The sequence below is a fragment of the Peromyscus californicus genome, unplaced genomic scaffold, assembly GCF_007827085.1.
Source record: "Peromyscus californicus insignis strain IS unplaced genomic scaffold, ASM782708v3 Scaffold_4__1_contigs__length_199733344, whole genome shotgun sequence".
Classification (NCBI taxonomy): Eukaryota; Metazoa; Chordata; class Mammalia; order Rodentia; family Cricetidae; genus Peromyscus; species Peromyscus californicus.
The window spans coordinates 142,598,088-142,619,664 of record NW_026294562.1 but is presented as its reverse complement, the minus strand read 5'-3'; the positions used below and the strand labels follow the sequence as shown (position 1 = coordinate 142,619,664).

Below are 21,577 nucleotides of genomic sequence, written 5' to 3'. Positions count from 1 at the left end.
TGGTGCACGCCTTTAATCCCAGCACTTGGTAGGCAGAGCTAGGTAGATCTCTGTGTGTTCAGAGATACAGCCAGCATTGGAGACACATGCCTTTACTCTCAATACCAACCATAGAAGACCTGGAGGTCTATACAGACAGGCAGTGAAGAGGTGGTCGTGTGGTTGGGTTTACAACCAATCAGAAGGCAGAACCGAAAATCTATATAAAGACTTTAACACAGAAAGTAGCTCTTTTTTGGAGAGGTAGGACCACCGCAGGAGGAAGGGTAAGGTTTTATCTCTTAGCTCTGACCTCTTGGCTTTCTTCTTTGCATTGGTTCTGTGTTTCTTATTTAATAAGACAGTTGGTTACATCTACAGATGAGTAAATAGATAAATAAATAATCCTGTGAGACAATAAATAAATAAATATATTGGTGGGTGAGTAAGTAAGTATTCCGGGGAGCAAATAAATATGTTAGTAAGTAAATAAGTATGACGGCGGACCAGTAAGTATTATGGTGAACCAATAAACAAAGAAAGAAAGATGGAAAGAATAAATAATCTACCAAGGCAATAAATAGATAAATAAATAAACAAGTGGGAAAATAAATGTTAGTATGTAAGTATGATATTGAGCCAATAAGTAAATACATAAAAAATGTGGTGATAAGTAAATGAATAAATAAGTAGTAAGTATGGTGAGCCAATAAATAAAAAAAAATCAACGAATGAATGAATGAATGATCTGGTGGCAAAATAAAATAAATAAATGGATCGATGAATAAATAATCCAGCAAGACAATAAATAATTAAGTAAGTATTCTGGCAAGAAAATAAATATATATGTTAGTAAGTAAGCATCATGCTTAGTCAATAAATAAATAAATAGATAGATAAATAAATCTATCAAGCAAATCAATCAATCATTCAATAAATAAATAAATAGGTAAGTAGCTAAGTATTCCGGCAAGAAAATAAATATATGTTAGTCAGTAAGCAGGTATTATGCTGAGCCAATAAATAAATAAAGTAGGAATAAATTAATAAATAATCTGGTGAGCCTATGAATAAATGCATAATAAAGAATGAATGAATGAATGATGCGGCAACCCAATAAATAGATGAATAAATGAATGGATGATTGAATGAATGATGCAGTGGAAGGAAGGAAGGAAGGAAGGAAGGAAGATGGAAAGAATAAATAAGCAATCCGCAAAGGAAATAAATCAATAAATAAATACATAAATAAATAAATACATAAATAAAAAATTAAATAAGTGGGCAAATAAATATGTTAGTAAGAAAGTCTGATGGTGAACCAATAAGTAAGTACATAAATAATGTGGTGACCCAATAAGTAAATAAATAAATAAGTAAGTACTGCAGGGAAAAAATGTGCTAGTAAGTATATTGTGAGCCAATAAATAAATAAATAGATTAATAAACAATCTGGCAATACAATAAATAAAGAAAAAAATTAGTAAGTATTTGGTCGAGCAAATAAATATGTTAGTAAGTAGGTATTATGGTGAGCCAATAAATAGCTAGTTAGATAGATATAGATAATCCTGCGATCCAATAAATAAAAAAGTATTCTGGCAAAGCAAATAAACGTTAGTAAGTGCGTACTATGGTGAGCCAATAAATAAATATATATGTAAATAAAGAAATAAAGCAGCAAACCAATAAATAAATAAATAACCAATAAATAAATGATACGATGACTCAATAAATAAATAATAATTGATGGCCCAATAAATACATACATACATACATACATAAGTATTCTGTCAGACAAATAAATGTTAGTAAGTCACTATAATGGCGAGCCAATAAATAAATAAATAAATAAATAAGAATGCGGTGGGCCAATAAATAAATAAATAAATCCGGGGAGGCAATGAATGAATAAATAAGTAAATAAATAAATAAATAGGTAGGTATTCCAGTAAGCAAATAAATATGTTAGTAAGTAAGTATTACGGTGAGCCATAAATAAACAAACAAACATAAATAAATAAAGCAGCAAAGCAATAAATAAAATGAATGAATAAATAAATAAGTAGATACATACATACATACATACATACATAGATGCATATATACATAGAGAAAGAAAGAAAGAAAGAAGAAAGAAAGAAAAGAAAGAAAGAAAGAAAGAAAGAAAGAAAGAAAGAAAGAAAGAAATGAGGAAGTGTTCCGCCGAAGAAATACATATTAGGTAAGTATTACTGCGAGCTGATAAGTAAATAAATAAACAAGCAAATAATGCAGCGGCCCAATAAATAAATAAATAGATACATAGATAATGTGGCAAGCCAATAAATAAAAAAATAAATAGTTAAGTAAGCATTCTGGCAAGCAAATAAATATATGTTTGTAAGTATGTATCACGGCAAGCCAATAAATAAATAAATAAATGGATAAATAAATAAATAATACGGACAGCCAATAAATAAATGAATAAATGATGTGGTGATACAATAGATAGATACATTGATAAATAATCAGGCAAGCCCATAAGTAAATAAATACATAAGTCAGTAAGTATTCTGGCGAGCAAATATATATGTTAGTAAGTCAGTATTACGGCAAGCCAATAAATAGATGATTGATAGATAGATAGATAGATAGATAGATAGATAGATAGATAGATAACACAGAGAGCCAATAAATAAATGAATAAATAAATGATGTGGTGAGCCAATAAATAAATAAATAAATTGGTAAATAATCCAGCAAGCCAACAAGACAATAAATACATAAGTTAAGTAAGTATTCTGGCGAGCAAATAAATAAATAAATAAAAGATGAATAAATAAATAAATAAATAGGTAGGTAGGTTGGTAGGTAGGTTAATTGTTCCAGTCAGCAAGTAATGTGTTATTAAGTAACTATTACAGTGAGCCAATAAACAAATAAACAAATAAATAAATAAATATGTAGGTAAATATTAGAAGAGCCAATATAACTAAATAAATAGTCAAGTCAATAAATAGACAATGCAGCAAGTATGTCTCTAAGTAAAGAGATACTTATCAGCATGCTATTTCTCAGCATATCGAAGGTTCTTTTACTACTCTAGGAGAGAGTAACAGAGAAGAGGCCTGGCAGATAAGTATAGTATTTCTTAGCATGTTGAAGGTATTTTATTAATCTAGGATAAAATAAATGAATACTTCCATACATACATAAATACATAGAGTAGCAAGTCAATCAATCAATCAATAAATAATTCAGCAAACAAATACATAAATGAATAATCCAACCCACAAAAAATAAATATATAAGCAAGCAAGCACACCATAAGTAAACAAATAAATAAATTTAAGTAAATAAATAAATGGCCCGGGAAGCCAATAAAGGAATAGATAATGTAATAAGGCAATATATAAATAAATAGATCCAGAAACCATTAAATATATAGAGAGAGTTACATAGATTTAAACAGTCTAACAGAAGACACCGGGCTTATCAGTATAGTATTTCTCAGCATACTGAAGGTTTACTAACCTAGTATAAAAATTAAAAAAAAAATAAATACTTCCATACACACATAAGTATATAAATAGAAGCAAATAAATAAGTCAATATATAAATAAATAAATACATCCAATCAATCAATCTTTAAGCATACCAATAAATACCTAAATAAATAAATAATGTGGCAAGCTAATAAAATAAACCATAAAATAGATAGAGAGATAGAGAGAGAGAGAGAGAGAGAGAGAGAGAGAGAGAGAGAGATAGGTAGGTAGGTAGATAGATAGATAGGTAGACAGCTAGATATTCTAAAAGAGTAGAGGCATAGCTGCACAGTATAGTATTTCTCAGCATTTTGAAGTCCTTTTATTACTTTAAAGTATAATGAATAAATGAAGCCAGCATGCCAATAAATAAATACATCAAGAAGCCAATAGATAGATGGATGGATGGATGGACAGACAGGCAGATAGATAGATGGATAATTAGATAAACATTCTAACGGAGTAGAGGCATAGAATATTAGTATGGTATTCTCAGCACAGTGAAGGCCTTTTATTATTCTAAGGTAAAATTTATAAATAAATAATCAAGCAGGCCAATAAATAAATAGATCAAGAAGCCAATAAATAATCCAACAAGTCAATAAAAAATAAATAGACCAAGAAGCCAAAACATAAGTAGATAGATAATAGATGATAGGTAGATAGATAAATAGATAGATAGATAGATACATAGATACATAGATTGATAGATATAGATAGATAAACAATAGAACAGAGTAGAGACATTGCTTATCAGTATAGCATTTGCGAAGCACCTAGAAGGCCTTTTATTAGCCTACAGTAATATAACTGAAAGAATTAATTAATAAATAAGCAAGCTCACTAATAAATAAATAAGTAAATATATAAATAAATACAGCAAGCTAATAAATAGACCAGGAAGCCAATAAATAAATAAACAGATATATAGATATATAAACAGTCTAGCAATGTAGAAGCATGGCTTATCAGTATAGTATTTCTCAGAACATTGACGGTCATTGACTATTATACGGTAAAATGAATACATTCATACATACATACATACATACACACATACATTATATAGACAAGCAAGCCAATAAATAAATAAATAAAATAGCAACCCAATAAAAAATAAATACATCAAGAAGCCAATCAATAAATACATGGATAGATACATAGGTAAATAATAGATCTACAGACATATAGTTACAAGATTAACATGGGAGAGGCAAGGCTTATAATTACAATCTCAGCACATTGAAGATCTTTTCCTACTCTATGACAAAACAAATAAATGTATTCATATATACATACATACATACATAAACATACAAATAGAAAAAAAGCCCATAAATAGATAAATAGGTAGATAGATACATAGACAGAAATAAATGAATAGATAATACAGAAAGCCAATAAATATATAATCCAGTGAAGCAATAAATAAATAAATGAAGAATAAATGATCTGACAAGCCAGTAAATAAATAAGTATTCCAGTGAGCAAATAAATATATTTTAATAAGTATTATGGTAAGTCAATAAATGAATAAATGAATGAATGAATAAATAAATAAATAAATAATGTGGAATGCCAATAAATATAAAAGTAAATAAATAATCCAGTGAGCCAACAAATAAATGAATGAAAGAATAAATAATATGACAAGCAAATAAACAAGTATTCTGGAGAGCAAATGAATATATGTTGGTAAGTAAGTATTAAGGTAAGCCAATAAATTAAAAAGGAGAGAATGAATAATCTGGCGATCCAAAAAAACAAATAAATAATACAGTGAGCCAATAATGAATATATAAGTAAGTAAAGAAATCATCTGGTGAGCCAATAAATAAATAAATAATCTGATGAGTCAAAAATGAATAAATGAATAAATAACTGATAGATAAACAAATAAATAAATGGATGGGTAACTATGTGAGTATTCTGACAAGCAAATAAATATGTTGGTAAGTATTAACTTAAGCTAATAAATAAATAGACAAAAAAAATAAATAAACTGGCAAACCAACAAAGGAATAGATAGATAAATGGATCCTGTGAGCCAATAAATAAATAAAGATAGATAGGTACATAAATAAATGAATGAATAAATAAATAAATAGGTAAGTATGTATTCAGGTGAGCAAATAAATAAATAAGCAGGTAAGTAAGTATGAGGAGAGTCAATAAATAACTAAATAAATAAATAATCTGGAATGTTTATAATCAAACAGATAATGCAGCAAGGCAATATATAAATATATCCGTAATCCAATAAACAGATATTCCAGCAAAGAATAAATAGAGATCAAGAAGCCAATAAATAAGTACATGGTTAGATGTATTGATAGATAGATAGATAGATAGATACATACATACATACATACATACATACATAAATAGTCTAACAGAGGCATGGCTCTATCCATAAAGCATTTGCTAAGCACCTAGAAGATCTTTCATTGGTCAACAGTCATATAAATAAAACAATGAATGAATAAATGAATGAGTAAGGACATCAATGAATAAATAAGTAAATAAATAACAAATACAGCAAATAAACAAATAAATAAATGGATGAATGAATAAATGGGTAAATAAATAAATAGTCCGGCAAGTCAATAAGTAAATAAGTAGATAATGCAGCAAGGCAATATATAAATAAATTGATCAAGAAATCACTAAATGCATAAATAAATAGACATGGGTTGTAAGTGTGGTATTTCTCAGCATATTGAATATTGAAGGTCTTTATTCCTCTAGGATAAAATAAATGAATGATTTCATACATATATATATATAAATAGACAAGCAAGTCAATCAATCAATCAATCAATCAATCAATAATACAGCAAGACAATAAATACATAAATGAATAAATAATCTAGCCAATAAAAAATAAATACATATACAAGCTTGCCAATAAATAAATAAGTAAGTAAATAAATAAGTAACTGGCCCGGTAAGCCAATAAATAGATAATGCAGCAAGGTAATATGTATAAATAAATATTTATCAAGAAGATCAAGAAGCCATTAAGTGGTTATATAGATTTATAAACAGTCTAACATAGAAGGCTGACTTATCAATATAGTATTTCTCAACATACTGAAGGTCTTTTACTAATCTAGGATAAAATACATGAATACTTCCATACACACATAAATATACAAATAGACAAGGCAGTCAATAAATAAATAAGCACATAAATAAATAGCCCAGCAAGCCAACATATACATAAATAAATCAGCCAATCAATCAATCTCTAAGCACAGCAATAAATAAATAAATAAATAAATAAATAAATAAATAAATAAAGCATCTAGCCAATAAAATAAAGAAACATGAAATAAATAAAAATAGATATACAGATGATTAACTATTCTAATACAGGAGTCATGGGTTCTCATTATAGTATCCCTCAGCATTTTGAAGGCCTTTTATTACTTTAAGGTATAATGAATAAATAAAGACAGCATGCCAATAAATACATATATTAAGTAGCCAATAGATGGATGGATGGATGGATGGATGGATGGATGGATGGATGGATGGACGGACAGATAGATAAACATTCTAACAGAGAAGGGGCATAGATTATCAGTATAGTATTTTCTCAGCACAATGAAGGCCTTTTATTACTATAAAATGAAATAAATAAATGAGCAAGCAGGCCAATTAAATAAATAAATAAAGACATAAATAGACCAAGAAGCCAGTAAGTAGATAGATTGTTGATAGATAGATAGACAGACAGATGGATGGATAGATAGATGCTTGGCTTATCGATATAGCATTTGCCAAGCACTTAGAAGGTCTTTTATTAGTCTATGGTTATATAAATGAAAGAATGAATAAATAAATAAATAAATAAATAAATAAATTACATAAATAGGCAAGTACGCCAATAAATAAGTAAATAAATAAATAAATACATGAAGCCATTAAATAAATAGGCCAGGAAGCCAATAAATTAATAGATAGATATATAAACAGTCTAACAGAGTAGAGGCATGGTTTATTATACTATTTCTCAGCACATTAAAGGCCATTGACTACTGTACAGTAAAATAAATGAATACATTCATTCATACATACATAAACACATACATACATACATAGACAAGCAAGCCAATAAATAATCCAGTGACCCACTAAGTAAGTAGATTAAAAATAAATAATTCATCAAGCCAATAAATAAACAAATAATCCGGTGACCCACTAAGTAAGTAGATGAATAAATAAATAATCCACCAAGCCAATAAATAAATAATCAGGCAAGCCAATAGATAGATAGATAGATAGATAGATAGATAGATAGATAGATAGATAGATAGATAATCTAGCAAGCCAAGAAATAAATAAAAACATCAAGAAGCCAACAGATAGAAGATAGATAGATAGATAGATAGATAGATAGATAGATAGATAGATAGATAGAATAGAGAGACAGACGGTTGGATAGATAAACTTCTAACAAAGTAGTGGCATGAAAAAGAACTGCTACATTTATTCAGTAACTAATTCTATTGTAACATTTAATATGATGGGGTCTGACCAAGTTAATAAATGTAGATGCCAGAAAACAGGCTCTTGCCATACTCACCACATTCCACAATGTACATGGTTCCATAAACATTACCCTTTCCTCCTGATTGATATCACTTACAAATCTAGAATGGTAGGTTCCATTTTTCAAGACTTGGGAGCTTCATTTTTACATTCTTATTTCCTTATCAACAGGTGCCTATTCCTTTTGTGATCCACGGATATTTCATGTTTTGCTTTCAACAAAATACAAAATGCAGAAAACAAATTATCTCAAAACATTTATGGAAAGGTATTTGAGAAAATGGAAAAGTACAACACAGCACTTTTCAGGTCTGAGTATGCAAAGTTCTCCCATCAAAAATTATTTTATTTCATTTTTAAGACAGCATCTTGTTATGCAATTTAGGGTGGCCTGGAACTTGTAATCCTCTCACCTCACCCTCTTAAGTGCTGGGATTACAAGTATGTACCACTATGCCCAAATCTAATCAAAGAGTTTGTATTGAGAATAAACAATAAGCAATAAAATGCAATGAGGCACATTGACTAGATTTCAGTTTTTAAGCTCATTTTTTAAATCATTATGATCAAACAAGGTCCTATGTCATCATAAACCTAGTCAAGGCCTCTGTAAAATGTTCTTTTTTATGAAAAGATTACATTACCTTGCATGGTTTATGTTTCTGTCTTAAATGCAGCTATTAGGATTTACAGTCTTGTTATACACTACAGGGTGATATTCAGGCTCATGAAACTTCGTAACATTCATTGATGAAATTCTTTTTCTCAGGCATCAACTAAATTGACAAAGGGACACCACGTGAGACTGAAATAACATGAACACAGATATACACTATTGCAGGATTATACACTGTTCTTCTATAAAATAGCATGCCTTAATACATTTTATAAAATTCATATTCTGAGATGACACATATAAACATGAAGTAGAATGCAATGATGAATAAGAATCAACAAAATTGGCATGTAAAATCAATAAAAAATTAATAAAGAAAAAAATCAATTTCTAAATTTTAATGATTTCACCTTTTTAAAATAACTAGATGAGACACAGTAACAAGTAATTTCAATTTCTAGACCAATAGCTTATAACTTTTATAATTCACTTTCTACCCCAGTATCCTAGTATAAGAATCTCTAAGAAACCAGTTCCAAATATATCAGTATCAGACTTCTAACTAAAATGGAACAGTTTCCATAATAACTTTCAAAATTCTCTTTTTTGAGAGTCGGTTTCATCTATCAAAGGCTGTCCTATAACTCATTATATAGCCTTGAACCTGAACCACTACTAATCTCACCAGCTTCCATTCCTAATGTTAGGGTGCATCAATGCAAATGATGTTTTGTGGAGAAGAAAACTCATGGCTTCATGCATCTAGGCACAGTGTTCTTATTTTCAAACTGTGTGCATGTATTTTTTTCACTTGTTTCCATAATAAACCTCTATATTATCTGCTAAAGGCAGTGGTGGCACATGCCTTAAATTTCAGCACTAGAGAGGCATAGGCAAGTGGATATCTGAGTTCAAGGCCATCCCAGTCTATAGAGATTCCCAGGACAGCCAGGAATATAGAGAGAAACCTGTCTCTGGGGGAAAAAAAGAAATTTAAATGATGCCAATCAAAGGTATTTATAGAGTCAGCGTTAATCAGTATGCATACTAATCTGTCAGAAAGTTGTTGCCTAATTGTTTTAGGAAACATGCACTCATTAAGAATTACAATGAAATATGGAATGGTAGAAATGCCTGTAATACTAGAATTTAAGAAGTTGAGGAAGGGGGTTGGAGAGATGGCTCAGAGATTAAGAGCACTGGCTGCTCTTCCAGAGGTTCTGAGTTCAATTCCCAGCAACCACATGGTGGCTCATAGCCATCTGTAATGAGATCTAGTGCCCTCTTCTGGCTAGCAGGTATACAGGCAGACAGAACACTGTATACATGATTAAAGAGGTTGAGGTAGAAGGAAAAGAGCTCATGGTCATCTTTGCCTAGGTTACAGGAGACCCTGTATCAAATTCCCCTGAATGGAGAATTCAGGATGCCTTCTTAGTAGAAGTTTAATATGAGAAGCGTATACATGGAATCTTAATTTCGATGCATATTTCTAATCTGGATAAAGTCTAAATAAAATGTTTATAATAGTCTATAATACATAATTTACCACTAGTATTCAGAACTCATGAAATTCCCAGAAAGCAATGGTATTGCCAGTAGCAAAATATCTTACAATCCAGGTATCTTATAACTCACTTTTGCCTTGAAAAAAAGTCAGGAGGTTACCTTTAGTTGAGGAATCAGACAACACATATTCTTCAAATATGCTGTTATCACTCATGACCAAATCTCAGAACCTTCTGTTTACCAGCTTCCAGAACATGGGAGGTTGTTTAATTAGAAAGTCTTCTAGACATGACAGAGAAGCTTAATCCATGAAATCTCAACAATATTATTACTTAAACAAGATCTGTGCAATAACACCACTAGACATACCAACATGGATACTGGAAATTTCACAAGACCTCACACTGATGAAGAACTATCATTGACTACTGACAGAGGAAGAATCAGTTTTCTTCAGAGAAAAGTCACAGTAGTTTACCTAACAGCAAGTGATGAACCTACAGATGTACATACAAAATGGACCCCGTACATGTTTTTTTTTTTTGCTTTGTATGTGTGCATGTGTGTGAGTGTGTGTGTGTAATTAGAGAAGGTCAAGAAATTGAGCATGTTTGGAGTACATGAGAACTAAAAGAGGGAAGGAAGGATGGAAATGATATAAATACAATATCTTGTATTAGATTATTCTTTTTTAATTAAAAAAGGTAATTAGTCATTATTACTAGAAACATCTTACCACTATAAAACAGCTTTTATATTTGGTGACTAATTCAAATTTAATTTATCTGCTTCTCAATGCTTGTAGTGAATCCTATAGTAATAGTGATGATTGATATAAACTTAATATGAATTTTAGTGTGCCATATGCTTACAGCAAGCATGAACAACTTTGTTTCCCAATGTCAACAGACTGACACTTATTTAGGATTGTTAGATTAATACTTACCACAATAGATTTCATTCCCACATCAGATCTTCCACACTATACTGATTACAAACAACTGTAAACCCTGATCAACAGAAGTAATCCCTTTTTCCAAAGCATTAACTTGTATTCCAAATGTTTTAATTAATGAGCATAAAAGACATACTACTGCCATAATTTCTTTATGTGAATTTAATTATCTGATTAACTATTTCCAAATACCTTTAAGTGTGACATATTAAAGTGATGAGAGTGCCATGTGAATCTTAGCAAATCAGTCTTGAATTTTCCTTATCTTTAAGATTTTGAACCAGTAAGTTAATGCATGAAGTAGATGAATCATGAAAAAGATATCACAACAATTTTATCCTAAGAAAATAGCTTAAGTAAACGGCATGTCTGTAGTTACCTCTTTCACAATAAAACCCATTAAGTTTCACTCTGACTTTAACAAAATCAATGGACAAAGGAAAACCTCAATTCAATTGCTCTATGTATTTATTAGCTATAATTAATGCAGTAAGAGGGGTCAAAAAGCTTTCAGGCTACATAATTTCACAAGACATTGCAGGGAAAAGGAAAGGCTGATATTTATCAACCATATCTTAGGGTCTTGGTGGACGCATTCCTGGGGGAGGTGGGCCTAGAAAGGAAAAAAATAACAAAATTCCATTGAAGTTATCAAGAGTATATAAATATTAAAGGATCTGGATGTCATTCCCAGATCCTAACATAACCACTAACCTCTAATTCCTGGCGGAGGGGGTCTCATTCCTGGAGGGGGCATGCCTATAGGTGTCCCTCGAGCAGGGGGAAGGCCAATTGGTGGGCCCATGGGTGGTCTCATACCAGGTGGAGGAGCCATAATTCCTGAAAAAAATGACAAACATAAGTAAACCCTTCATAAGTCAGCTCAGTAAATGAAGCTCTTATGATTCAGCACAAGACAGTGGTTACAGAAAGAGTGTGAAGGAGAAATGAAGTTCCTTTATACTACAATATCGGAGTACCACCTAACACCAAAAAATCTGTAATCTTTCATTTCCAACTAACTAAAAATGCCAATCTAGTTTCAAACCCTGTGATGTAAAATGGTAGTCTGACAGAATGATGCACTGGTACAATAGTGGCAAAGATTGTGGGAGTAACCAAACAGTACTTGATTGAATTTAAGGTCCACTCCTTGTGATGGAACCTACCCCAGCCACAGCTCCTTAGATGGCCAAGAACCTGAAACTAATTAGGCCACAGAATGTAGGGGAAAACAAAATATCTTACTATTCTCATAAAGGAATGTAGCAATAATAACATTCTGCTATACTCATAGATCAGTGACTTGCTCAACCATTTTCAGAGAAGCTTCCTCCTCCTGTAGATGGAAACAAATACAGAGACCCATAGACAATGTGAAGATAGTGAGACATTGGAATGCTCAGCCCTAAATGGGATGCCTCCATCACATCCTTCCCCTCGGAGCTCAGGGATCTACTGAAGAAGAGGAAAGCAATTTTAAGAGTCAGTAATAATGGAAGACACCAAGGAAACAAGGGCCTCTGGGCACAACAGAATTGATTAACATAAACTTAAGAGATAGTAGTAGCATGCAGAACATGTACAGGTCTAAGCTATATGGGGGTCCCAGCACTGAGAGCAGAAATAGACACAAGTCCCCATATGTACCCCAGAAGCTATTCTCAATTGATAACCACTTGTAATGGAAAATTAAGAGTCTCAATTAATATGCAAACTACACTTAGAAAGGGCTCCCACTCAATAGTATTTTTGGAGGGTTTTTGTCTCATAAGACTTTGTCTGAACATTTACTAATTTTTAACTTTATAGATACTTTGCTTATATATTATAGTTTCTGGCTTTGTTTTACGGGTTTTCTGTGTGTTCACAGATGTGTCCTTGCTATCTGTGTGTGTCTTGTGCTTTTACTTTAGCTCTTGTTTTTCTCTATTTTTTGGTCCTAACCTAGTTTGGATTGAATTTACCTTATTTTATTACTACTTTTTAGATACCTGCTTATATTCTAGTTGAGAGAAAAAAGTTGTCAATTTGGGTAGCTAAGGAATTGGGGAGAAGCTGAAGGAGGGAAAACCATAATCAGAATATATTGTATAAGAAAACCTATTTTCAATAATAAATATGTAACCAATAAAACTAGTAGCATAGTTCCTAAATTCTTAGCAAGGCAGAGAAATGATGCCTTATCTGATTCATAGTACTTTGAGATGTTGTTCCTCAAGATGATAAAATCTCATAGAAATCCAAATCATTATTATTTATTGTAAAAGCCTTACCTGGAGGTGGGGTTGCTCTGCCTACAGGTGGAGGTGGAGTTCCACGTCCTGGTGGGTATTGGGTTGGGGCTCCAGCAATGCTGGCAGTGGCAGCAACTGCAGCAGCTGCTACAGTGCCTCTTCCTTGTGGAGTCATGACCTGAAAAGTTATGCCAAAAATACAAAAAGGTGATGGATACTCTCCTTTTCTAATACATAAAAATAATTAGTGAACATGTCCTGTTACAAAAATAACTGCTGTACCTTGTACTTATTTTACTCTATTTTTATGTTGATGAGGAACAAATCCAGAAGTTTACGTACACTAACCATATATTCCTCCTCCTGAGCTGAAGTTTGAGGCTTTCATTTGTTTTGTTTTGTGGGTTTAGATTTGGGGAGGTTGTTTGTTTCTTTTGTTTTGTTAATTTTGAGTAGTACTGGTTATCCTGGAACTCAGAGATTTGCCTCCCTCCAGAATTCAGAGATCAAAGGCATACACTATTACATCTACCTTCAGCCTCATGTTTTTAAATCTTGGCATAATAATATAAGCTTTTGATTTTTCTCAACCTGGCATTTACAGCTGAATATTTCATTACTCATCAAGTCAAAGTGTTTTAGGTAGAAATTATTAGTCTCTTCCTTATACATACTGAGTGTCAGGTCTTTCTAGAACATAATTACAACTTAAATAGTATTTACAGACTTATGTTTCCACATTTCCTCAGTTCTAGGCTCTAGTCATATTTTGTCATTAATGGAAAACCTTGTTCTGGTCCTACCTGCTGGGATGGACCTCCAACTCCTCGGACAGGGCCTGCTAATCCAGCAGGAGCTTGGGGAATAGGTACACCAGCTGGTACTCCTCTGCCAGCTGCCCTCCCAACCCCAGGGCCACCTGCAGCGCCAGCAAGTGGCACACGAGCAATACCAGTCTGAAATAAAAAATATATAGCATTCAGTCAATTATGTGGCATACATCTCAGCCCTACATAGAGACATTTTGATAAGCAAAATATGGAGTGGAAAGATGGTAAAAGTATGAGACTTCATGACCTCCCTTTCTTAGAAAAGTTAGCACATGGCAGAGTCACTGCAATGTCATATGTGGTCAGACATACAGACAAATTCTATAAAGGTGCAAACCTTGGTATTATGCCAGAATTTGAATAATAACTGCAGCAGGTTTGGCCTAAGGATTTTTCTTGGACACTCTGACCATTGAGAGTTAATAATACGGGGCTGGAGAGATTACTCAGGTTAGAAGCACCAGCTGCTCTTCCAGGGATCCTGAGATCAATTCCCAGCACCCACAGGGTGGCTCACAACCATCTACAAGATCTGGTGCCCTCTTCTAGTTGGCAGGCATGTGCAAGAACACTGTATATATAATAAATAAATAAATCTTTAAAAAAAGAGTTACTAATACACTGCTTGGGACATGGCAAAATAACCATGGTGGCTTAAAGATTTTTGTTTTGGTCTAGTGTCCTTGAAGCAACCAAACCTACCAGCCTAAGAACAGGCTGTCAAATGCCTCTAGATTCTTAGAAATTGGGTTATGGAGTTTCTGAGTAAAAAAATGATAACTGTTTATTAATGATGTCAAAACTTGAGGGAAAATTATTGGAAATGAGAACTGTTCTGTCATAGTTTAATGATAACTAAATGAAGAGCAAAAGAAAGTGGAACACATGTCCAAAACCAAAAATGGTATGATCTGTTTTGAAACATCATAAATGTATCCTTCCTTACTAAATTCTGTATAAATAAAGAAGCACCCTGGCTGTTAGTCAGGCTGCAAGATTCTCCCAACCACCATGGCCTGGCACATTTCCTTTCTTCACCAACTTCTTACATCCTCTGCTGGGTCTTTCCAATGCCAGGGATGGCACCCAGCTGTGCCCTTCAGATTTGGATTACATACTTTGAAATTGTGAACTTTACACAAACATAAAGAAGTCACTCCTTGACCACTTCCTTCCCAATAAAAATTCACTGTTTTTTTATTTCTCATATTCACTTTACCTTGTAATAGAAGTAGCATGTTGCTGGCAGAATATTAGCATTGCTTTGGGCAAATTACAATGCATGTTCTCTCTTAATACACTAGAAAGAACTAAAGTACACAAGTCCAAGTCCAAACTTTAGTATTTCTCCATGCAGATCTGTGCACCTGTTGTCACATGTTCTCACATGGGTTTCCAGTTTGCCCAGTGATTGGTCTTTAGAGTAGGACCAATGTGTGTTTACTAATCATTGACTGAGGCCCCGAAAAGCACTGTGAAAATTTATACCCTTAATAATAGCAGGGTAACATAAAATAAAACTACACTGTATTTTTAAAAATAGTCAGCTCCTTACCATAACTTAGGAAGTACCCAGCACATAGGTGAAATCATAAATCCTTCATTCCTGAATATATAACTAAACCAATTACTGACATTAAGTACTATGCACATTTTATTTGATTACATGAATTAGTATCCCTCTACTATATATTGATGACATTCAAGTAACAAAGTATCATCAACATTAATGATCTGTCCTTCATGTATAAATGAAAAACATGAAAATCTTGCCCTACATTTTTCTTACATCTTTAGGAGGTGGACCCTCCACAGTCATGGATACCAAGTTCTCTCCACGTAGCAAGACCAGACCCAAAACCCGTTTTTCTTCACGCTCTGGCTGTTTTGCATTCTTTGGCCTATAAATTAGAAGGAAACAAAAATCAGTAAAATGAATTTTTGTGATCCTTACTTATCAATGGTATCAATTAAGACAAAAACTAGTTCTAAGTTTCTCATGTAAACATTTATTACCTAATTACTCTGTGGACTTACTTATCATGCATAAGTAGTAAAAATTATTTTCCTATATATGCTCCCTTGATACTATCCAAATATCCAAAATGATCTTGTGCTGCCAAATATATATGCAAATGATATGACAAAGCATTTTAACATTGGCAAAATTGAAGTCTCAATTATACTAAAATTATAAGTGAATTAAAAGTAATTTTAACCAAATAATATTGATAGAGTATTTGACAATGTAAGTTTTGTTTTTGCTAACATCATTTGCATGCAATGACATGGATGATCCAATTCTGAAAAGATAAGGTAAAATAACAGAATGGCCACATTAGAATTTCTTATCTATTTCAGCCACCCTATTCAATCTTACCCTAGTCTTCCTACTGCTCCTGCCTCCCAAACTATGACCCAGAACAAGCCTTACTTGATCTTTCTGAACTCATCACAATCACAGAGGATCAAATTCATATGCTTGTCAAAAGCCTTAAAGGTGCCAATGAAGATTCTTCCATCTTGCAGGATACATCTCATTCTATAGTCAATGTGCTGCAGCATCTTGCTACTCTTACCCACAGTCTGCAAATAGTAAAATAAAAGAACACCAATGGTAAGCTTAGCTGTAGTCTGGTTTTCTGTTTATTAACTACAGGTTTCTTTAATAAAGCCTCCCTTTATTCCTCTTTTCTAAATACAAAATATCAAGTTGACTAAGTACCACTTTAGATTGCTCTGTACTTCTCAGAATCCTAATTAAGGGCCTGTCCTATCTAAGTTGATTATAAAATGCATTCCTAAGATGGACACCCCTCAATCTAGTTCCCCTTAAGAGTTTGCTAGTACAGTTTTTATGCTGTCCTTCCACCAAATGACCATATACTTTTAACAGAGCACCTGGCCCTCTATACTATTTTTTGTGAACCAAAAAAAAAAACCAATAAAAAATTATAAATATTACCAATTCAATGAATTTATGATCACCCATTAGCTCTCTAAAGGGCTCCCAGATCCATCACACCCATAACTATTATTAAAAACATTTTGATATTTTTTAGACAGGAATTAGTTACGATTGGCATTGAACCTGCTACACAGATAATGACCTGAGCTTTTGTTCTTCCTATCTCTACCACCCAAATGCTGGGGTTTTAGGTCTGAAACACAACACATGGCTTTGGAAGTAACACTTTTTCCTTTGCAAATCTGTGTCCTGCAAATCTGTGTCCTAGACTTTCAGATTCAAAGCACTCTGTTTAGGAGCATCTCTCCTTATTTACCCTTTTTTGTCTATGTTAATGAAATAAAAGCTGCTATTTACAAGTGATCTGTGTATGTTCTGCAATTGCATCTAAGAGTCCTCCATCTATAAAGTGGTCCCTTAAAGTCATACTCACTGAGTAAAATCTAAATAAGACATCTCTCAGTATTCTTTTCCAATGCTTTTGACCACCATTAACAGGACAAATGGAGGCCATCTCTTAACTGTTATACGATGGAATGTGCATAGAGATGTCTCTATGGATGAGTCCCTATTTCTAAATTTTAGAACATACAAAACTGCACACAATGACAAACAATGATTTGAGGTCATGACAGCAGCTATTCAACTCTTTAATGTACAACTTACCATGATTGCTGTTCCACAATTGCCGTTTCAACAGTAAAATATCAAGATCCTTAATACTTAGGGGAGGGCTATAAATAAAGGTGTGGATGCAGGTTCTTAGACACAATGTAAGCTTGACTGAAGCTTCACAGACAATGGATGGGTCCTGACAAGGGAAGAATGTTATAACTATACTTTATTATAGTTTAAAAATAACAATTTTCAAATAGTATATCTTCATAAATATCCATGTTTTCATATCTAACAAAGAACAAATTTCAGTTCTCCTTCTTAATACTTATTTCATCTACTAGATCCATGAAACCAATTGGCTACCAGTATTGCTAAGAATTCCTGGATGTATGTTAGTGGATGTATTTGGAGGCCAGATATCAATGCTGTCTTCCTTTCTGGTTAACATGTTAACACAGAGCTTACTTTAAGCTCCAGAAATGCACCTGTCTCTGGCTTCCTAACAGTGGTTTTAAAGATTTAGTCCACTTTTCCCAGCACTTTAAAAAGATTTTTAAAATTTTTATGTGTTCTGTCTACATATATATAAAGATATACACACATTTGCCTGGTGCTCAAGGTCAGAATATGGTATCAAATCCCTAGGAACTGATATTACAGGTAGTTGTGAGCCTCCACGTGGGTGCTGGGAATCAAACCTGGGTCTTCTGCAGAAACCAGACATCTCTCAAATCCCTGTTCCTAGGTATTTATGTGAATGTTTAGAAAATCAGGTCTTCGATCTTGCAAGGGAAGCATTTTACCAACTGACCATCTTTCTAAACCCCATTAAGAATCATCAAATAAGCCAGGCGGTGGTGGCGCACGCCTTTAATCCCAGTACTCGGGAGGCAGAGCCAGGCGGATCTCTGTGAGTTCGAGGCCAGCCTGGGCCACCAAGTAAGTTCCAGGAGAGGCGCAAAGCTACACAGAGAAACCCTGTCTCGAAAAACCAAAAAAAAAAAAAAAAGAATCATCAAATATTTATTTTTAAAATATTAAGATATCTTTAAAACACTGTACATATTTCAAAAACAACCTACACTTTTTTGTCCCCAAAGTATATCAGTTTCTTATTTACTCCTTAGTTCAAAATCTACTTTTTGGCTGAACATGTCTAAAACTGTAGGCTCCCTCTTCAAAATCAAGATGGGTAATCTTTTCCCACCAAGAAACAAGTATTACAATAACCAGCACAAACTGTAGGAGCTGATAATCATATGGTTTTAATCAGAGTATTCAGAATGCTGAAGCAAACAATGGCTGGATGGCTGACAGCTTAAGGAAAGCCTGAGACTTTTAAAGTCTCAAAAAAGTATATGTAATATACAATAAAGGGCTTGGAATATAGCTCTATGGTAGACACTAATTAAATGCTAACCCATAAAATTTTTGCAAATATTTGCTTGTATTTATTGCAGCCTAGCCTAGAATTTTTAATCATTTTCCCTAGCCTTCTGTGTGCTAGGATTATAAGGCCACTCTGCCCAGATTTCACCAGGAGTTTAAACAAGAATCTGAAGTTAACCATGAGAATAAAAACTGTTTCTCTAATAAAACAGAAACGGGGTTAAACACAAAGCCTAAGCTTGCCTTGAACCTGCAATTGTCTTATTTTATCTCAGTCCTTCCACTGCTCCAGTAAGATTATGCTTGAATGTTTAATCCTCATGTGATTCTAAGAAACTGGGAAAACAGGAAAGTGATAGAGCATCCTCAAAGGATGGGAAGTATAACTCATACTAAAAATATTTGAAAGTCATAGAAAAATCGAATTATTCAAACTTTATAAAAATATGCAATGTTTGAAAAACCATTTAATTGGAGTTACCTGGGAATGATAATGTTCCTCCCAGAAGCCACATTGTATCAAAGTGTCAGGTATGAAATACCTCTCTTTGGGTTAGTGCAGTGGGCTGGCAGACCCCACCCCAATAAAAATATAGGCTATTGTAATTGCTTTATGTTTCCCATCAGAACCTGATGACAAGCCCTATTACTGTAGATATCACATAGCTTACATAGAATAAAAATATCAAACTGGAACTGAGCCAGAAGCTCCTGAACTGCTGATAGCTAGCTTTCTAAGTCAGAAGATGCTACACAGGAAGCTGGAGAAAAGTCAGTCTTATCTATTTGTGAACCCTGTGAGCTACAATAACTATCAGCCTGGTGATATGTAACCCTTGGTGCATTGGGGGCCTGAATGTTATGGGAGTAACCAACAGCATTCTAATTTAAATGTAGAATTTTAAAAATTGATTATTTCATTTTTTTAGCTTTTTGAGATAACCTCTCTACATAGGCTCTCCTGGTATGTACATGTGCCTGGCATGGAACTCAGAGATCCACCTGTCTATGCCTTCAAAGTGCTGGGATTAAAGGCATGCAACACCATGCCCAGCCAAGTTGAATTTTAAAAACTGAAAACAGGATGGAGATGGCTCAGTAGGCTGAAAGCTTCCTGCTATGATTTTGCAGAGGACTCAAGTTCAGTTCTCATAATCCACATATGAACTTATCACCATATGTCTCCATCTCCATCCAGATCCAGGGGATCCTGATTCCCTCTCAGGCTGCTGCAGTTTCCTGACAATACACACAATGTTTATTTTTTTTGAATAATAAATAATTGAAGTTAAGACTCACTCCACAGGAGGGAGAGTGTGCCTGGCACTCAAACCTAGTCAAGAACCACATAGCAAAGGAGAATATAGGTAATATGAGGGAACTATTTAGTATTTTGTTAAGTTGACATAGTATCAAACTGCCCTAAATATTTAACCTTATACCCATAGATTATTAGTTCATTTCTCACCTTTTTTATGCAGTGGATAGTGGTTAATAGACTTGTAACTGGTCAAAGTGCAGAAAACAAGTGACTTTGGAGTGTTCAGTCGTAAATTTTATCACATCCCTACCACCCAGTCTAAGAGTCAATATAGCAGGGGTAGAAAGATTATGATCTCAGAGAACTTCTGAGAAATAGTGTCTTCTAACATGACAGGGTTTCTGTACTTATGAACTTTTATAGTAAATATATATGAAATGCCAATCAACAGTCCAACATGGATGGAGTAGGCTTATGAGGCCTCATACTTTCCCTTACACACAACTGACAATTAAAAACTGATGGAAGTGAGGATGTCAGTTTACTTCAGTGATGTATCTCACAGCCCATGTCCCAGTGGGTAGCACTATATAAACACAGTTAAGTTATTTAAAATTTTTAAAAATGAGAACAGGAAGTTAAAAGGACTTGATAGAAGGTCTATGAGAAGTCAGACAGGAGGAGTTGGGACTGGATATGATTTAAATGCACTATACACATACATGAAGATAGCAAAGAATGAAGATAGCAAAAAATAATTCATGAAAGAATAAATAAATGAAGAGATTACTCAGCAGTTAAGAACAGTGGCTGCTCTTCCAGAGGACCCAGCTTCAATATGCAGCACCTACATGGCAACTCACAACCATCTGTAACACCATTTCGAGAAGATCTGATGCTCTCTTCTGCCCATACATGGTACAGACATACATGCATGCAAAACACCATAAACATAAAATAAACTTTTAAAATAAAGAAAATAGCAAGTGTTATGGTCCACACTTTTAGTCCCAGTACTCTGGAGTCAGAGTCAGGCAGTTTTGCTAGTTCAATCCTACCCTGTTCTACAATGTGAGTTTTAGGCCAGCCAAAGGTATGTAGTGTGCTCATATCTGAATAAATAAACAA

General features: G+C 33.3%; 2 protein-coding genes and 1 non-coding gene across 5 annotated transcripts in view; all 3 read right to left on the bottom strand.

Annotated features, from left to right (window-relative positions):
- Window positions 1-8,594: 8,594 nt before the first annotated feature.
- Window positions 8,595-8,661, bottom strand: LOC128095856 (small nucleolar RNA SNORD107). The gene has a single exon (XR_008213451.1). It is a non-coding gene; the product is annotated as a small nucleolar RNA SNORD107 (small nucleolar RNA).
- A 2,935-nt stretch (window positions 8,662-11,596) lies between these two features.
- Snrpn (small nuclear ribonucleoprotein polypeptide N) lies at window positions 11,597-17,964 on the bottom strand. Its single transcript, XM_052761323.1, has 7 exons — window positions 17,848-17,964; window positions 16,648-16,799; window positions 16,003-16,114; window positions 14,187-14,339; window positions 13,423-13,561; window positions 11,861-11,986; window positions 11,597-11,759 (listed from the first exon to the last, which is right to left on the bottom strand). The coding sequence occupies exons 1-7, from the start codon at window positions 17,848-17,850 to the stop codon at window positions 11,722-11,724; spliced, it is 723 nt and encodes a 240-aa protein (XP_052617283.1). The 5' UTR covers window positions 17,851-17,964; the 3' UTR covers window positions 11,597-11,721.
- Snurf (SNRPN upstream open reading frame) overlaps window positions 17,880-21,577 on the bottom strand; it is a 36,787-nt gene continuing 33,089 nt past the window's right edge. For 2 of the 3 annotated variants that reach the window (XM_052761324.1, XM_052761326.1), the window contains one exon: window positions 17,880-17,992. The gene's annotated coding sequence lies outside the window, so the exon portion shown is untranslated. Of the gene's footprint in view, window positions 18,016-21,577 lie in introns of all 3 variants that reach the window. The other variant, XM_052761325.1, reaches the window with a different exon arrangement.